General features: G+C 52.9%; 1 protein-coding gene across 1 annotated transcript; it reads right to left on the reverse strand.

Annotated features, from left to right (window-relative positions):
- Window positions 1–1,121: 1,121 nt before the first annotated feature.
- On the reverse strand, window positions 1,122–18,589 carry PNLDC1 (PARN like ribonuclease domain containing exonuclease 1). The gene is made up of 19 exons (XM_026505165.4): window positions 18,514–18,589; window positions 18,024–18,081; window positions 17,642–17,715; window positions 16,398–16,437; window positions 15,733–15,856; window positions 15,483–15,571; window positions 13,744–13,844; window positions 12,224–12,300; window positions 11,900–12,043; window positions 11,332–11,401; window positions 9,758–9,843; window positions 8,568–8,623; window positions 5,556–5,620; window positions 5,071–5,124; window positions 4,842–4,884; window positions 3,353–3,452; window positions 2,873–3,048; window positions 2,646–2,744; window positions 1,122–1,357 (listed from the first exon to the last, which is right to left on the reverse strand). The coding sequence occupies exons 1-19, from the start codon at window positions 18,587–18,589 to the stop codon at window positions 1,294–1,296; spliced, it is 1,596 nt and encodes a 531-aa protein (XP_026360950.1). The 3' UTR covers window positions 1,122–1,293.
- Window positions 18,590–18,765: the final 176 nt, after the last annotated feature.

Raw genomic sequence — 18,765 nt, forward strand, 5'->3', positions numbered from 1 at the left:
GCACGCCCCAGTCCGACGGCAGACGCCCCACTGCAGGCGCCCACAGCAGCGGCTCGGGAGAGACGGCTGAACAGGTGAGACGGTCACAGGAATCAAGTCTCATCAAGTCCCTATGGGGTGGCGCTCACTCCAGAACTACATAATCCAGCTTCTAGGGTTCGGGCCCTGCTCCGACCCTGGAGAGTCAAAATGGTCACTCGGTACAGTCCACGAAGCGAGTGCTCACGTCTCACATTTTACTGCACGTGGAGCTCGTCTAACGAGCCGGGCCCCAAGAGCCCACGACAGAAGAGGGAGTGTTCCTCAGCGTATACAAAGTTACATCCAACGGGGGGGGGGGGGAACCCTACCAGGATGCCTTTTGGACAAACGGGTACAACTTTCTCACCCCCACCCCACTGAGAGCATGCTTTCACTGGTCTGACCACGAGCTGCCCTGAATCTCGAGGGACAGCAGCCCACCGGTCACTCACATCCCTCAGGACAGGCCTGGGGCTTCTGGAATGGCAGCTCCCACACCCTCCGTTGGGACAGCTGCCACCACTAAGGCCTCTGCTTTATGGAGAAAAAACTCCCCTGCACCCCACCCCTCACCCCAAATTTAAGGGGGCTTTGCTGAATCGGTAAGTGAAGTTCACGGTTGAGTAAACAGCCCAGCCAAGTTCAACTTCCAATAAAGAACAGCTATGATAAAGCTGGGTGAGGCGGGACCCCCAGCGTGGCCCACCGCAGGGAAAGCGAAATAACTGGATTATACCTGGCCTCGCAAGATACACAGCTGTGGCACGGGAATCTTTGTTTCTGAAGTGAGTGTTAAATATTATAAACCATAAAACGTTACCATAAACATCACAAATGCACATGGAGACTTAGCTTCATTTTTTTTCCCTTTACGAAACTCAGGCTGGTAGGGATGTAGGTCTGGAAAACGGCCTCGGGGCCAAGAACTCCTCTCCCAGAAATAACGGAGCCTTTGGTTCATCTGCCATCTAGCTCCGGAGCTAGGTGTCTGTGCATGAGGCCCTCTGGGGGTCCAGCCTCAATTCCCAGAGGTGGAGACTTGTCCCCCATTTAAAGAAAGAAAAGTTCCGGCCACAAAAGCACCACATATAAGGATTTCTTTATCGTTGATAATCGCTACAGAATTTCACATTCAAAACAAAGCTCTTCGCAAGGACCACACAGACTGTTCTGCAAGTAAAATATGATTTACGCAAACAAAACCCACGAAAAACCCGAACGGATGGCTGTCCCAGGGGGGTGCAGAGATAGGACAGAGATTGCTGGCTGCACTCAGAGGCCAGGTCTTCCGAGGAGAAGTGCCAGGAGGGCCCAGGTGGTGACCACGCCACAGACCCTGCAAGACAGAGAGGTCAGCAGTCCTGGACGGCGGTGGGCTGTGTGAGAACGGGCAGGTCCAAAGCACAGACACGCAGACCCCCACCCTGCTCACCCAGACGTTCCCGTCTTCCCATCATTCTCCCAGCGTGAACTTCTGCCTTGAGGGCAGAATGGCTCTGAGACACACGCAGATAAGTCATTTTTCTAGTGATTTACATCAGAGGTTGACAGATGGAAAAAAGACTGCCTAGGAGCCAAACATTTTTCTTCATGCGTGCGGTTTTCTATAGATATGGCTCCCAACCAGCAAGCCAAAATCCTCAGAGCAATTCCATCCAGAGCCAAAAACCCTGATTCAGACTCGACCCTGCTCCAGTCGGTCCATGATCCCTCTTCAGGGCCCCATTCTGCCACCACGCAGTCCAAGCCCCACCTGGACAGTCTGCCCGCCTGGCTCCCCAGCCCTCTGTGTTCTCTGCAGGCTGCCTCACACAGAGCCAAACGTCCCACCGCTCCTGAAAATTTCCAGCCACCCACAGCTTCTCCCACAGCCCTTCCCCACAGCCCTCCCCTCCATCGGGCCCACGTTCCTCCCCAGCCTCTCCTCGTGGTCTGCTCACGGCCCCTCGATTTACCAGAGGCTCCCCACTCAAGGGCCTCTGCTCCACTGCCAGGACAGTCCGCCCCAGTGCTCTCCCTGGCTCATTCCCTTACCTCCTTGGAGACTTTAATGGGGTCCCCATCTTCTCCGTCAACGAGTAACCCCCCCCTTCTGACCCCTCACTCCCACCTCCTGACCTGTTCTTGTTTCTAATAAACACTTGTCACCTGATCTATCCTGCAATTCACTAGTTTGCTGTTACCTCCCACTGGAGCAGGAGTTCTAGGACAGCAGGGATTTTGTTTTATTCGTTGATGAAGCCTAGAACCTACGACAGTACCCAACACAGCGGACGTTCAATAAATGCCCGTCCAGCGTTACTGAAGGAGCTTCAGGTCGCCATACTTGTCAATGACCCCTTTACAACACATTAGTGGGGCGCCTGGGGGGCTCCGTCGGTTGAGCTTCCAACTCTTGGTTTTGGCTCGGGCTGTGATCTCAGGGTCATGAGATGGAGCCCCGCATCATGTGTGCTCTGCGCTCAGTGGGGAATCTGCTTCAGATTCTCTCTCCCTCTCCCCCTGCTCCTCCCTCCACTCGTTTCACTCTCAAATAAATGCATCTTTAAACACCCACACACCAGCTAGTGAACTCTGCTCCACTCAGCCCCGGCTGGGACCTCATCGTGGTTCCGATCACTTACTGTAACAGGCAGTTGATGTTCGGGGAGTGCCTCCAGTACCGGTACAGGGAGACCTGCAGGGTGGGGTGGCCCCTGTACTCCTTCAGGATGCTCCGAGCACTGCCAAGAGACGTTCTTAGGTCAGGCGTTCGAGTATCAGACCTGCTGCTCCAAGCAGGCTCCAAGATGCCGCAAAGAGATGGGGCAGCTGTGGGGCATGGGGACAGGCAGAGAGCCGAGGCACCTACTCCTTAAACTTATTGGTCAAGAGCAGGAACTGGCTCCTCGAGAGTCGCCGCACATCGAACTTGCAGAGATTCTGAAACTCCCAATAGACCTGCTGCTCGCTGACCTCAGGCCACCTCCGGACATGAAGGAGGAGGATGGGAGGTCGGATACTGGGGCAATCTGGACCCGAAAAATTCTAGAAGGCAGGGAGAAGAAGAGAGGAGATTTTCTGCGATTCCTACGGACAACCTACCTGGTTTGAAAATACTGGGAGGGTAGGAGAGGCTCTGGGCTGGAAGGGGACAGAAGGAATGTGCGCACACATGTCGGTTTGGGCAGGAAGACACAGGAAAAGAACAAGCCTCGCGGGGGCGGGGGCACCCTCTTCTCTCTGGTTTTGCTTGTTATCAGACCACCTCTGAGAGATTCCCGAGAAAACCAGGCTGCTTCCCAGCACACGCCTCTGAGGAGGGGAAAGGAGCAAAACAAAGGCTACTCACAATCTTAGGGACCCCGGCTCGGATAAGATTCACCTGGTTCACATAGGGAGCCAGCAAGTCGAGGTACAGAGGGAAGGAGGGCTCAGGCATGGGGCCGGCACTACAGGGACAGAGAAAACCCCAAAGCATTCAGGCACACCAGCGGTCAAGCATGGTCCTCAGCCACAGAGAAGGGTCTGGGGACGGAACAGAGGAGGGCACCACCTCAGAGCACTCTCCCTCTTCCTCCCTCCAAATCGGTGGGCTTCCCCCACCGACCAATCCCACAGATCACTCTCCAGGGCCGCAGCCAGAGCAGAGGTGCCAGTGGTCACCATCTGCCAGTGACACCTGGGTAAAGATTCCTTGACAAACATCAGCCATGGGCTCAGAGAATTAGTGAGAGGCCACGGTCCAAAGGTCCACTTGACAGGACATCAGCCTCGATCCCAAATGGCCATCCCTCGGCCCTCGTTCTAGCGTGCCCTGCCTCCATGCAGACATGACCACACACTGGAGCCCAGGTCCGGGGGGAAGCAAAGGCCTCGGACCAGGCAGGCCTGGGCCGCTATAGAACTTCTCTACACCTAAGACGGTGTTTAGGTCAGGAGGATTAGAACACAAGGATGGAAGGCACCCATGTGCACGGCATGGGGGGCTCGCCTGCTACTAGGGGCCTTCCCCGTCTGGCACACGTGTACCTCCCAGTCAGCACTCAGATGCTGTCAAAGCACAGGGAAGAGGGAGAGGGGACACATTTCTTATTTAAGTTATAAGCATCAAATCAATAGATCAGAGAGTATTTCTATGCATAACAGCCATTACTAAAATGAAAATACCAAATAGATTAGTCCAAAATTATTAATTTCATTAGTCTGAAAAGTCAGCCTCAAAGACCCTGTTAAAATTTTGACTCGCTCCTCCGCCAGGCCTAATCCTATTTAACCAAGGTCAGTGTCTAGAACACATATTCCGAGTGTGGCACTGAGACCTAGGAGCCTGGTGCTGTAGGCATCAAGGAAGATGTTGCCATGCGGAAATGCATTTAAGATTCCAATTTGGGATTTTAAGAATGTCTCCCCTGTATGCCTTATTCCAGTCACTACCCTTCTCCTCAGCCTGACTGTGTGGACCGTAAGGATGTGCCCTCCCACCTCACTGTGATTTCCATGGTTACGAGAAGCAGGTGGGTAACCGACAAAGCCAGCCTACCACACTGGGAAGCACCGAGGCAGGTGTGAGGCCCTGCACCTGACCTTATTGCCTTGGCCTCCTGGCACTTGAATTTTCCCAGTGCTGACACAGGGGCCCCGGGCCAGCACAGAGGGGGCCGTAGGAAAGGCCATCCCACAGAGGAGCGGCAACTGCTCAGTCAGGGACCGTCTCTGCACCACAACATTCTGCACCCTCCCATCTTTGGGAGAGCCACAGGAACCCGGAGGTCTTAGCTTACAGCCAGGGCTCAGGAAATCAGACCACTGTTTGCGAACAGGAGGGAAGGAACACTCACCCATGTACTCTCCACAGGAGCAAGTGTGCCACTTTCAGAAGAACTGGGGGGAAAAGCTAGAGATGTAATACACGTCCAGGCTCAACCAGATCACCCCATCAAAGTACGCACACTCCTGCTTTATTTCTGTTACATGCAACCCACCTCGGAATAAATGCAGCGCCTCGGGATGATGGGGGCTTACCACAAATAAAGCAGGAGACCCTTTTTGGAGGACAACAACTCTCACCTGATCCACAGAGGAAGGCATCGTACGCAGCCTCGTGGGGGTACTTGGTCTCAACTGAAGCAGCGTTCCAGAAGCAGGAGAGAGAGTGGACCGGCCGTCAGAACGTGGCCTGGACAGGGAGTCTTTTCCCCCCCGCCAGCTGCACACTCGTGCTGGCCGTGCGCACACCACCGACAACCACCATCCCTCCAGAGATGTGTGTGCCCTTCTCCCCACCCACACCTGTCTTCACCCCGGTCCCCCACAGCGGCAGGAAGCCAAGGGAGAGAGCCTCCCGGCAGGCCAGCCACATGTCCAAGGGGAGCCGGTGAGCCTTCTGGGATGGCTCCTTTGTAAGGGGGGCGGGTACATGGAGCACAGAGAGGAAAACGATGGAGCACCCCACACGGCCCTCCCATGCCCCTGCCCGTGGGGAGGCCAGGCCTCTGCTCTGGCACCTCAGGACTTTGCCGACCGTGGAGCAGCTTCTGCTCGCAGGAACATACCGTATTTCTCACACTTGCTTGCGTGAATGACCTCTGGCCCAGAATTTTTAGTAGGATTCAAGTCGCTAGTAGAGAAGAAAAACAGGATAAGGAATATTCCCTGCAAATAAGCCCTTCTTGGTCTCTCCTCACCCCAGTAATGCAAGTAAAAGGGTCCTCGGGACGGGGGTGCCTTTTTAAAAAAAAGACAAACAGGAAGAGGCAGGTAGGGTCTTGCTAGGCAGGCCCAGGGCAGGTGAGGGGGCACAGCCGGGCGGGAGGCTGCAGCACCTGCCACACGCCGAGCCGGAGCCAAGCTACCGGGACACGCTGGACCCCGGCTCCACCCGCAGAGTGACCCGCGGCCCAGAGGGCAGCTGCAGGGCCGGCCCCGCTGCTGCAGCGCCCAATCATGCAGGGAGCACCGGAGGATAGGGAGGCCGCGGGCAGGAGGGGGGAAGGCTTCCTGAAGCAGGCGGTACCACAGGAGTCCCGAACCACAGGGACTCGCTCGGCTTTGAGCCCCGGGGAGGTGTCTGGCATTTGGAGCCCAAAGAACGTACAACGGCAGCGAGGGAAAGGGAGCGAGGCCCGACGGGCGCTGCCGAGGCGAGCGGTGTGGCCGAAGCCCCCGTGGGAAGGGCAAGGGCCACTAAAAGAGCTCAGGTGATCTGTGGTGGGGAGGCTTCAGAAACACCGGGAAGAACGACCCAAAACCTGGCCCAGTCAGGTTCACGTGTTCAAAAGATCATTGCAGCGGCGGTGAGCAAAGAGCCAGGACAGGCCATGGGACACGCTGGGGCCTCTGTCATCCCTGCAATGAGAGCGGCCGGGGCGAAGGCAAGGAAGCTGGGCACGCAGGGGAGGGCAGACCTGACAGACCCCAGAGACGCTCAGGGCGTCCGACACACAGGAGTCCGCGGGCGAGACGGTGTGGCCGGCCCGGCCCCGGCTCTGACACAGCTGGTGACGCTCAAGGAGGAAACCTTCCCTTTGTTTCCGACAAAACCTCTTAGAGCCTCCGTCTGTGCCGAGGCCTCTGCACCGCCAGTCTCCACCCGTCCAGTGCGTGTGCCCATCCGGTTCCAGGCCAAACGCAGGCCTGGGTCCAAGTCCCTCCCGCGTGCGAGCACCTCATCTCCACGGCCACCTCGAGCTCCCCTCAGGTCACAGGCGGTACGACGGAGGCTCAGAGAGATTCAGGCGTCCTCTCAAGGTTGCTCACAAGCCAGTGGGTGGCAAAGCCGGGCTTCCAACCCAAGCAGTCTCGTTTCAGAGCCTGTGTGTTTCCAGCAAACCCCTCACGTGGGCACACGACTCTCAGCACAGCCCCTGGGGCCATAAGGACTTGGCAAGGTGCCAGGCAGAGGTGGGTTTGAGGACCGAGAACGATGCCACGTTAAAGGTGCTCATGGCCATGTGGGCCGGAAGGCCTGGTGGCCAGGCAGTGAGTGAGGGCGTGTCCTGGAGATCTAAACGGTCACGGGCAGGCGGAGCTGAGGCTAAGGCAGTGGATTCGGTCACCCAGGGACACAGTGACGAGCAAGAAGGGGGCCAAGGAGGGACCCTGGAGGGACTTAAGGGCTGGGCAGAAGAACAAGAGCCCACAAGGAATGGGCTGAAGAAACAAAACCCACCAGAAATTCAGAAATCCAGGGAAGGGTAGCACCAAAGCACAGGAGGGGAGGCCAAGGGTGCCGGGCGCCGGAGAGCAGTCCCCACACCCGCTCCACGTGCCTCCCATGCGTCGGCCCCTCGGCTGAGATGACAGTCTGCACCGGACAAGCTCACGAGCGAGTTCCGCGAGGAAGAGAACCCGACCTCCGTGGGCCACGGCCTCACAGAGATCCCTGAAGAGACAGGTCGCCAAGAGAAGGAAGACCGTGTAGAGAGCGCGGAGTCGGGAGGGGGCTCTGCAGTTTCTGAGCCAGGAGAACAAGGCTGATGGCGAGGGAGTGGAGAGGGCCAGGCTGGAGGCCCCGCCAGGGACACTGCCCAGCCATCGGAGGGAGGACCACGGGGCTGAAGGCTGGAAGGAGGGCGGAGGGCAGCCCTTCCTGCCTGGGCCCCGCGCACAGGAGGCGCTCAAGTGTGCTGCTGCTGGACAGACCCTGACAAAGACAAGCCACAAATGTCTGGAGGGGAGGGCAGGGAGTGAGGCTGCCTGCATTTGGCCTCTTATTGTCTTCCTGGAAATGGGGACCTGGGGGGAGGGGGGGAGGGGGGGGACATTGGAGGAAGGAGAAGAGCAAGCACAAGGACCTAGAGGAGACTACCACACACTGCACTGGGCAGGGCCATGCAGGTGGTCAGAGGACTGTCACCAACAGACCCACAGACCCGTTCTCCTTTCAGAAAGGTGTCACCTTCAGCTGCCACGATGCCTCTTCATGGCTGGGGTTTGCTGGTCCTACCAGCTGGTGGGGAGGGAGCAGAGACGCCCCCAGACCCCGGTGCTCCCAGGCACTGTGTGTCTCCACCAGCACCAGCACGTACCCAGGCCACAGTGGGTTCAGGGCTGTGAGGGGAGGTGGGAGCTGCTTCTCCTACAGAAAGGTCAGGGTTGTCCCTAGCACTGGGGTCATTCATTCACTCAAGTTTTTGGGGCGCGCCATTCGGCCCCACGGCAGGCCCGTGAGAAACACCAGGGTCCGAGAGGAAAACAGCCCACTCTGCTGGAGCTTATTGCACCCGCAATCAGACACAAATCAAGAGAAACGAAACCCCGCCCACCAGATCCGCCACATAATCCAACAGCTGCAGGTATTCTATGGGTTCCTGCCCCTCTAGACCGGGGTACCACCTCAGCACCGGGAACACCATGTGCTGGGGAAGTCTCGGCTGTCGGGGGCTGTTCCCATGCATCCTGGCCTCTACTCACCAGAAACCAGTACAGCCCCCACTTGTAACAACCCAAAATGCCTCACCATTGCCAGACGTGTCCTGGGGAATAAAATCCACCCCCTCCCCCACTGAGAACCCCTGCTCTACCAGCTCAAAAAAACAAAACAAAACCACTAGAGGCTTCCTTACCTGTTTAGGACTTCATAAACTTCTGAAAGATTTGAAACCCTTGGGAAATTCAGTTCCTAAAATTACGGAAAACAAAGCAGGGAAAATATCTGCCTTGGGTATTACCAAATGGCCATTAAAAGAACCTGGAAAATAATCCCTATAAACCCCCCTTTCTATTCAAACACAAGTGTCCTTATTCCTGGATCAGGATGTCCAGGCACCTAGTAATCTTGGGCTTCCTAGAAGGCACCCAAAAACCAAAGCTGGAAAACTGCAACAACTCCTACCACCTTCCTGCAAAGACACGTGTTTAAGGGGTTCCATAAATGCACGCCTCCAGAGCGCCAGGCCATGGCCAAGGACACACGCAGGACACTAGGCGCTCTGAGAACCAGGGTCACCCTAGAGCTCATCCTGTGTGGCAAGGAGTCCACATGGGTCCTCCCAGCTTCATGCTAGGACTGCGCCACATGGACGCGAGCGGCATCACAGCAGCGTGCAGGAGCTGGAAACCAGGGAGCTACAGTAAGGAACGTGCTCCGGACAAGGACGTACCAAGCAACCCAGCGCCATTTCTGTGGCTCCCTTACTGAATAACTGACCTCAAGTAACCAGCTTCAGGCTTCAAAACACTGATCTGATTCCCCTTTCTCTGTTCCTCAGTTTAACTTCGAAGAAGCATTTAAGCCAGTTGGGTGCCTCCCTTCTCCATGTGTGGTTCACGCCCTAACTACACAAGACACCGGGGAGCTTTTGAAATACCTCTCCCCATCCCTCTAAACCACAGGAAGCTGGTGGAGGGACCCAGGTGTCAGGCTTTGGCCTCCCAGGTGATCGTAACACCCTCAGGGTGGAAAACCCATGACCTTATGCCTCGGTAAAGGTTTTTCAGAGCCTCCTCCACCCGGATGCTCCTTGAGCTGGTGCGAATACTCCTCACCCAAACCTCAAGTCCTGGCACGAGTGTTCTGCAGAATGCTTATTTAGACCAGACAAGCTCCATATAACTCATTCATAACATGGGAACTTGAATGAGGCAAGGAAAACACTCAGAAGCTAACAGGATAACCCAATGCTAAAACACAAAGGAAGTGAATGCTGGTTGTAAAATATGAGAGAAGGATTCCAGGAATGATGTTTAAAAAGAGACAAAGTGACGTGTGACTGGGACAAAGCAGTCCTTAACCCAAAGCAGTCCCATTCATTACCTTCCAGATATCCTTGGTCACGTTCTTGGTGTCAATGAGAACAGGAAATAGGTTGTGGATATTCAGCTTAAATTGATCATAGCTTTCTGAAGGGAAAGACCAGACAGAAGGGAGTTTATTGGTAAACATGGAGAGGAAGGCTCTCCAACCTAGCTTGTCACCAACATTAACAAAGAAAGCAAACAAAATGGGAATTAAAAACATCCTTTCTACTAAATTATTAAGAACTGACAGATCTCAAACCGACCTGCCATCACCATTCATGGTGGTGAAAGCCAAATGCTTTCCATTAAATCCAGGATATTGTCTATGTGTCAACATTAATGTAGTTTGCAGGGTTCTAACCAACGGAAAAAAGGAGAAAAAAGTGCTATTGAAAAGGCAGATACTGAATCGTCACTTGTAAGGGACTATTCAGAGAAGATCCAAGAAAAATCAACTAAAAATTGAGTGAAGTGCCCTGATAAATAAGCCAATCGATAGCTTAAGTCCTTACCAAAGGCCTGCCTAAATACAGTTGAAAGAGGTTTGTTGTGAACCCAACCAACACAAGCCTTGCTCTCCTCATCCCACTCCCCAGACAAGCACTTTCCAGGCCTTTCCTCTGGGTGTTTGCTCCCAGATCGCTCAAAACGCAGCACTGTGCTGTGGGCGATTTCCCCAGTTTGTGGCACCTGGAGGACAGCCTGACTCCTGACTCACCCCTGGGCCTGCACCTCCTCGCTCTCGCAGGACCAAGCCACATTCCCCCCCCCCCCCTTTCCTTTCTTACCTAGCTCTTGTTCTCCCAGCAATTTTGTTTTGTTGTCTTAGTTTTTCTGGTCATGGCTTATTAGCTTTACCCCTACTTCTCCTCCAATTTCCTCAATACGCTCAAACTGAGGTGTGTTGTCAATTCAATTCTTGGGGAAATCTTAGAACAGTCTCACCCTCTTCATCTAGACAGCATACGTTACTTCATTTAATGCCTCGATAGGAGAATGTTGGTACCACCGGAGCTCACACATGTAACAAGGGGTGGAATGAGGACCCAAGCATGGCTCCCGAGTCCATACTTTTAACGGCTACACTACCCTGTTGTACATGCAACCAGGGCACCATCAGTCATGGAAAAGTATGGCCCAGCCACAAGACAAGGCCACACAGCCACTGATATGGCATTTATTAGATCAAGGACACAAATGCTTTGGGTAAGTGGAAATAAAGCCAAACATAAAATCAACTAGGTAGTGTGAGCTAATTTGTGAGAACCCACAGAGGAAAAGGCAAAGTGTTAGGATTATAGCCGAGATCGAAGGAAGCTTCTCTCCTGCTCACATTTCTGATTTTGCAAGGTATTGTATGAGGACCTGGGACATCTTCCATAATGGGGGCCGGAGCGTCCACTCAGATGTACGGTTTTCTGCCAGAACGGCACCTGGCTTCCACTCCGGGAAAATGGGAACAGGCACAGAGGTCCTAGGACTCTGCAGAAGCCCGCGGACTGCGGGGAGACAGACAGGACGACTCCGGCCCACACCCCCTCACAAGGCGGCAAGTGAAGACAGACAAGGCGATGGCAGGTGTGCCCGTACCTGGGAGCGGCCGGAAGAACTTCTCATGAAGGTGCAGCAGATCCATCATCATGTTGTGGCCCACCAGGGGCTACTTGGAGGGATCAACAGGGGGTAGAGAGGAGGTTTAAAAACAGGCATCCAAGGTGAACATGCTCTCACAGAGGGGGTAACCTGAGAACCCACGGCGATCCTACCACATAGCAGTCCACCCCCTTCACCCCACCCTCATGAGAGGTGGCCTGACGGCTCCAATGCCGGGATGACGAGAAGGGTGCAGGAGGGCTGTGGGGCAGGGCGTCCATGCTGGGGGTTTAAACTGAAGAACTTCCCCCAGCAGTCCCAGGTCAGCTAGTAGTGAAGCGGCCCTGTGCCCAACAGGGGGAAAGGAACTGCAGGGTTTTATGAGGACACTGTCCCAGCTTACCCATCACCATTTGGGGAAAGCGGGCTAGATCTAGAAAGCCAGTTACTGACAGGAAAGAACCACTTATCTCAAGGAATTTTATTTTTGTTGGAGGACCCAGGATACTTCTATAGTCAGATATACAAATGACTACTAGAGGGCAAGAAAAGAGATTTTTCCAACCTTCTGGGCTTTCACCAGCATCTGGAAAAACAATGAAAAACCCCTGGCAGAGAGAAGAATTTTCTCCTTCCAACAGCTCGCTCGATCACAGGAGGTGTTCTCAAGATACCAGCGATGTTGTTTACTCACTTTTTTCACTAATATCTGAGACAAAAGTAGAGACAAGCTCTCTGAATCCTGGGTTCCTGGGAACGAAGCCAAAGAAGCGGTTCCTCTCAAAAGGAGAGGAGAAAAGACAAGAGAAAGCCTTTCACAGAGGCCAGATTGGGTGGAATGAGTGAGAATGGAGCCGCTCGGACCACCTGTTCACAGGTGGGAACTCACCCCCTGGTCTCTCAGGACTGTCCAGATGTCGGGGAGGGCCTGCCTCAGTACCAGCTGGACCTCAAAGGCCTGGAAGCCTGTGGCAAGGAAACACAAGGCTCGCACAGAACCACCCAGACAGCAGTTCACCTTCCCCTCAGGAGAAGGAGGGTTTGAGAGATGCATGGAGACAATGGAGAGGCAGTTCTTAGGCATACCTAAGCCCAGGAGCCCCCATGACAGGGAGAGCATTCACATCCATTCTCGAAGTTTATCCCAGGGCCACTCTGACACGGACAACCCTGATGAGCCTTTGTGTGGGAGTTATAGCTTTTGACATTCACCGCGTTAGAACAGCGTACGTTAAACAGTGTAAAGTTCTCTTTTAAAATAATAAACCCATTACGCTGCTGCCTGTAATTTTGTAACGTCATGTATTAGTTACATGAAAAAAGTTAGTTTTTGGAGTTACTCAAATCTTCTGATGGTCATACATTTCATGATACACTAGCAATAAAAGACACTTATACATGTGGCCGCGGACCATCGGAACGGTCTCAGTGTTGGGAAGCTTGTCAAGTTCACAGTGGCAGGCCTGAGTTTTCCAAAATTTTAGTTTTTGATGGAAAGCTCAAATTTTATCACTCGCAAATTCTGCGAGTTATTTTCCTACAAGTGACAGGTTTATTTTTCTCACTTGAGAAAAGCACTGAAAATACCCAAATCAAAATAACCACAGTCCGTTCTTCCGTGTAAAAATGACATTCCATTAAAAGAAAAGGAGCGGATTCAGCTCCCAGCTCAGAAACACGCACAAGCGCTTTCCTCCCAACAACCACTACACTTCGGTTAGCAACAGCAAGGTTTTACACATATGTATTTTGACACATCGAAATTATAAGATCAGCAAAATGTTGAGATGTAATAAAATTAAGAATTACTACTTCTTTGCCACGAAGGTAGTTCATAAAAACTAGATTTTGTGTTTCTAACCTGGAAGTGGTGACAAAGAACACGAGGGCGGTCAGCAGGGTCTGCGCCAAGGTGCATTTTTACCCCCTGCTCCCCCCCCCCAGTACTATCCATGCAAATGCCCGGTGACAACGGCAAGTGACAGCGGAGTGCGATTTTGACAAGACTTTTGACCTTGTGGACCCCTTGGAAAAGGTTTGAGATCCCGGGGGTCCACAAACCAGGCCTAAGGACCACTAATTGAGGGCACGTTCATTGTGATTCCACAGTGTCATGGGGAAACAAAATCCAGAGATGAACAAAAGTAAACATAACACAGGGCTCTCAGGATTGGATAAAAAAGACGACTCTGAATGGAACTGGACTTCGTCAACCTTAAAACTCAAAACAGGTCAAAAAGCCTCCAGCTTCTGAGTTGAGGTCAGAGCTTTATCTAAGCCCAATGACAACACGCCTGCTGAGCCAACGCCCGGCATCCACAGGAAGGAGAGGTATGTGCCCCCCAACCCCTGCACCCGACAGTGACCGGCCCCAACACCCCCTGGCTGGGGGAGCAGCCTCCTGCCTACCAGCAATACCAGGGAGAGTCATCCAGTCGCCCTCCTCCGCCAAGTCCAGCCACCGTGTCACCTCATCGATCACCACCTTGATCTGGTCTTTGTCCAGAGAACTGAAAACGGGCACATGAAAGTGGGATGCTGGAGAAAACCACAAGAACCTTAAGACAATGTTAACAAGACAAGAGTTTTGGAGGACTCCAGTTTTAACATTGCGATCTCAGCAACAAAACAGATCCCAAAAAGACTGTTTTCTGAGTCTTGTTCTGTAAGAGAGAGCTAAACACTCGGCTGATAGTCTCCCATCCGATCGCAGGAGCGTGTTCCATCCCTTCCTGCTTCACTGGGATGCCTGGGAGCTAGCCAACACTAAGCACTACGGTCAGGCCTATCTGCTTAATTCAGCTTTTGGGATGAGAAAGCACCATCTGGTGAAATAAGGAAAAGACAGGAACTTCAGTAAGCACGTCTTCTATGTTACAAATATAAGAACACGGTGTTATTTTGAGATGAGGAAAGACTTTTCTCCAACATTTGAAAATAACAGGAGGTTAAAAATTCAAATAGATCTTCTTTAACAAAAAGCTACATTTTTATGTGAAAAACCAAGAATAAGGATTTCAGGGAAGGAAAGAAACCAAAAAAACAAAACAAAACAAAACAAAGACACCACCTCCAGGGGCACCTTGCTGGCTCAGTCAGTGGAATACAAGACTCTTGATCTTGGGATTGTGAGTTCAAGCCCCACATTGGTCGTAGAGCCTACTTAAAAAAAAAAAAAAAAAAATCCTCCAATATTACATAGTCATCTGGACCCAATATTCAGTCATAACATTCGAGTTAAATATCGGTCTAATTTAACTTCCCCACCCCAGATAAAGGCAAAGAATCTAAAGCTCAAAGAGCTGAAAAGACTAGTTCAGCTCCAGACTCTGCCAGCACGGCCTGCCTGGGGCCCAGGGGGCCCTACAATGCTGTCACTCCATCACTCCTGGCCCCAGCTCTATAGCCGTACTGGTTTCGAGTAGGACAACTGGCACTGGGGGGTAAAGAAAAAAGGCAGAGGGACGCCCGGTTGGCTCAGTCAGTTAAGTATCTGCTTTCGGGTCAGGTCATGATCCCAGGATCCTTGGATCGAGCCCCAGATCAGGCTCCCCAGAGCCTGCTTCTTCCTCTCCCTCTGCTGCTCCCCCTGCTTGTGCGCTCTGTCAAATAAATGAATAAAAATCTTTAAAAATAAAGAATTAAAAAAAAAAGAAAAAGGAAAAGTAAAAAACGCAGAGACCCATCCTCAGGAGCACACAGATTCAAGAACACGGGGGAATATGTCCAGGCCAAGGAATGTGACCGGCATGATCAAGGTTACCTGTGATTTACCCCGAGACATCCCCGAGATTGCACCGAAGGCCAGCGTAACATCTCACAGGGAGTCCAACAGAGCCTGCCCCCCCCCCCCCCACCGCAGTTCTGGAATGAATCTCCTCCTTTTTCATTTGAGAACTGAGTTAAGAGTCAGTGCCTTTTCTTTATTCCCTTCACTTTTCAACGCAAAAATCATACTCGATGCAGTAGGACGGCTCTCACCGCAGGTGAGGGAAGAGAGCCACCAGCACTTTGGGCTGTTGTGTTTGGTCGATCGCATGCTGCCAGAGCCACCCCCGCTAAAGGTGAGCGCGTGAGGTCACCGTACCTGTACCCGGGAGCCAGCACGCCACAGAGAATCACAAAGCCCCCGGAGAAACAGGCTTTACCTGCGAACTCTCCAGTTGCCAGTCAGGATGTTGTGTTTAATTTTCTTCTCCTGCTCTTCATTCATATATGGGATCCCATTTTTGAGAAACTAGACGGGGAACAAGGAGACTAGTAGAGGCATCCCCTGGGCAGGGGAGCAGAGGGATAGAAACCTTTCTTGTCCAGTTCACGTGGACAGGAAATGGGACTCAGCCTGGGTGGACCAGAGAACCTTTAAAACCTTCCCAATTCCCTCCTCTGCTGCCATACCTTGTTGTAGTCGAAGCCATACTGATTCAAAAACTGAACACTAGAAGCCTGGAAAGTGAATTCTGAATCCAAGATCCCAAATGTCGTCGGGAAGAGAAAGAAGTTACACGAATGGGCTACATACCTATAAAAAAAATAAACGTAAGAAGGAAAAGCCAAAACGGTTTTTAAAATTCTAGGTCACAGAGCAGACGTCAGAGCAGGCTCCTCCTTTCATTTGAGGAGTATTTGAATGTTGGCTATTTCTAGTTCTAACTGGTCCTGGGGCCCGAAGGAAAAAGGCAGAGAGCCTTCCCTCCGGGAAGAGTCTAGCCCCTGTCCTGAGCCCACCGTTCAGCACCACGCATTCTGACTGCTGGTGCCTGGGAGCCACATCACCTCATTACGACACTGTGTTAACTGCGGCCCTCAGGGCGCGGACACAGAAACCGGGAGGGGAGCACCTAAGTGCTGGGATAGGCCCCCAGAAAAGATGCTGCTCCAGGAGAGACCTGGACGAGCCAGAAGCTGCAGGCGGCAGCAGGGTGAAGGGCACAGAAGTAGAGGAGAGGATGGAACGTCCAGGGCCAAAGCTGTTCGGACCCTGAGGCAGAAGTGGGAGGGGAGCAGGTGGAGAAGATCAGTGGGCAAGAGCCAGGTGTTTTGCAAAAGGTCTTCATACGTACTTGTTTGACTCCCCTTCAATACTAGAGAACACAGACAATCCTAGAAGAAAGAGGAGGAAATGAATACCAAAGAAAACCTACCAGAAGAGAGCTTTGGAAAGGAAACGTTTTGAGCAATACTTTGCACCTAAAGATACTGCATACCCTTTGGAATAATCATCTCTTAAAGAAAACAGGGGGCGCCTGAGTGGCTCAGTCAGTTAAGCGTCTGCCTTCTGCTCAGGTCATGGTCCCAGGGTCCTGGGATTGAGCCCCACATGGGTTCCCTGCTCAGCGGGGAGTCTGCTTCTCCCTCTGCTTCTGCCCCTCCCCCCACTCATGCTCTAATAAATTAAATCTTGAAAGAAAGAAAACACAGTCTTGGAACAGGAGAACTATCAAATTGTAATTCACACTGAGATTATTAAAATAGAATGGTGAACGGTTCTTCAAACACAGAATATTGACATTTTTTCTAGTTTTAAAACTAACCAGAGGAAATGCTAAAAACCATGAAGATTTATACATTTAATGGCTTTAAAATGTCCATATTGTTAAAGAGACCCCACACAAAGTGAAGAAGCCTTCAAAGTAGGGCAGGACAACAGAAACATATCTATGTTTCACAGAGTTTTCACAGAGGTCTTACATTTAAGGAAAAAACCACAACAGAATAGCAAAGGACAAAGACAGAGAGCAACAGACACACACAGATGGTCATCATTCACGGAAAAAGCAGGGCTCAGCAAACTCTGCCGAAGTATACCAAATACACATGTACGTACCAGGACAATGACTGCAACTTGTTTTATTACACACAAAAGGTAACCCAAATGTGCATCATCAGGAGACTGAGGCAATCGATATATTCAATTTGAAATACTACGTGACTATTAAAAATGGAGATCTGTTTATGCTGATAAAGATCTCTAAGCGCCATTAGTGAAAAAGGCTGCAGAGCAAGATGCTTATAACATGATCTTGTCTGTAAAAGTTTTCTGTAAACAAAAATCATACGCATTTTCCTTCGAAAGATAGTAGAGACTCCTTCCTATTGATGAACTGAGGCAGGAGAACGGCGCTCCTAAACTACGTTTGCACAGTGTTGGGCCCAAGGGCACGATACAGGCAAAAACCAAACAAGCATCCAAAACCACAGCCAGTCTCTCGGAAAGGGGTCAAGGCTGTTGTAGCAGCAGGATACACAAAGACAACACAAGTATCTTCTTCAGGAACTTGTAACACACGGCCGAGAGGACACTCACCAATCTGACAGATGGTGAACTGCTGAACACTACGGCGGGTCTTTAGATACCACTCCGAGGGCAAGTCAAAAAGACTGTGAAAAAAACAGGCATCTTGTTCCACAGGCAAGGGGAGGGCACAAGGCTCCACAGGCTCGGCGCGGGATGGGCCCCTCTCAACCAGAGGCAAGCCTTTTACCTTGCTACCACTAGGGAAGACTACCAGCATTGAGAGGACAAAGCCCACGTCCCCAGATCCCCCCCCAACGCAAAGTGCTGTCCTGCCCCCTCAATGCCAACACGGGGCCTGCTGAGAAAGAATGGGGACATGGCCAGAACGCTAGGCACAAGGGCCCGGGTGAGCCACCTCCCTGGCTCAGCTGTAAGCCAGCTTTGGCTTTACCTGATCTGCTGGCGGCGGGACAGGTTAGAGCGAAGGCCCGTGAACTCTATGTCCAAACCTGCGGGGCAAAAAAATACAAGAGTCCCCAGATGCAGACCACTGTCACACTCTTCTTGCTGTCAACGCTGCAGGTGGCAGACGTATTCGGCTCACCGTCAGCGCCCATCGGCGCTCAAAAGGCCAGGTGGGATCAAGAAGACGAAAAGGAGAAAGCCAAAGCAAGGACAAGCCAGGCCAGTCATCCCACGGCTCGGCTCCACCTGGGCCACAGCGGGGCCGAGGCCTTAAGTGCTGCTTCACGTCCCACCGCTCTGCCGGGAGAAGGACTCTCCCGCCTTCCGGAGGGGCCCTCTCGGTGCCTCCCGAGGCCTGGCGCCCGTCCAGGCTGGGCCTCACCTTTCCACCCCGTCCAGTCCTCCCTCCCCCTCTCTCCGCAGGCTCGCGCCCGCCAGAGTCATGCAGCCACACAGCCCGGACCCCCCCGCCTTACCCACGAAGTCGGCGCCCAGGACCAGCTCCTGCAGCAGAGGGAGGCTCTGCTCGAACTCGTCGGCGCCCACGTCCATGGCCACGCAGCTCGACCGAGGGCGCCCGCCGTGGCCACGTGCTGCCACCCGCTTCCGCCGCGCCGCCCGCCTTAAGGGCTCGCAAGGCGATTGGCCGCGTGCCGCCACGTGCCCGCCCACAGGCGTCCGCTTGCACACCTCGCCCGCCCTCCCCCCCCCCCCCCCGCGGGCTGCCG

This window comes from Ursus arctos, unplaced genomic scaffold, assembly GCF_023065955.2.
Source record: "Ursus arctos isolate Adak ecotype North America unplaced genomic scaffold, UrsArc2.0 scaffold_13, whole genome shotgun sequence".
Classification (NCBI taxonomy): Eukaryota; Metazoa; Chordata; class Mammalia; order Carnivora; family Ursidae; genus Ursus; species Ursus arctos.

Bases quoted from the DNA above. Each gene is read 5' to 3' on its own strand.
- PNLDC1 (XM_026505165.4), bottom strand. From the start codon at position 18,589: ATGGACGTGGGCGCCGACGAGTTCGAGCAGAGCCTCCCTCTGCTGCAG. The intron at 18,082-18,513 runs GTAAGGCGGGGG...TTTGCCCCGCAG, and splicing joins CCTGGGCGCCGACTTCGTGG to GTTTGGACATAGAGTTCACG. The intron at 3,453-4,841 runs GTGAGTGTTCCT...CTGTCCCTGTAG, and splicing joins CTCCTGTGGAGAGTACATGG to TGCCGGCCCCATGCCTGAGC.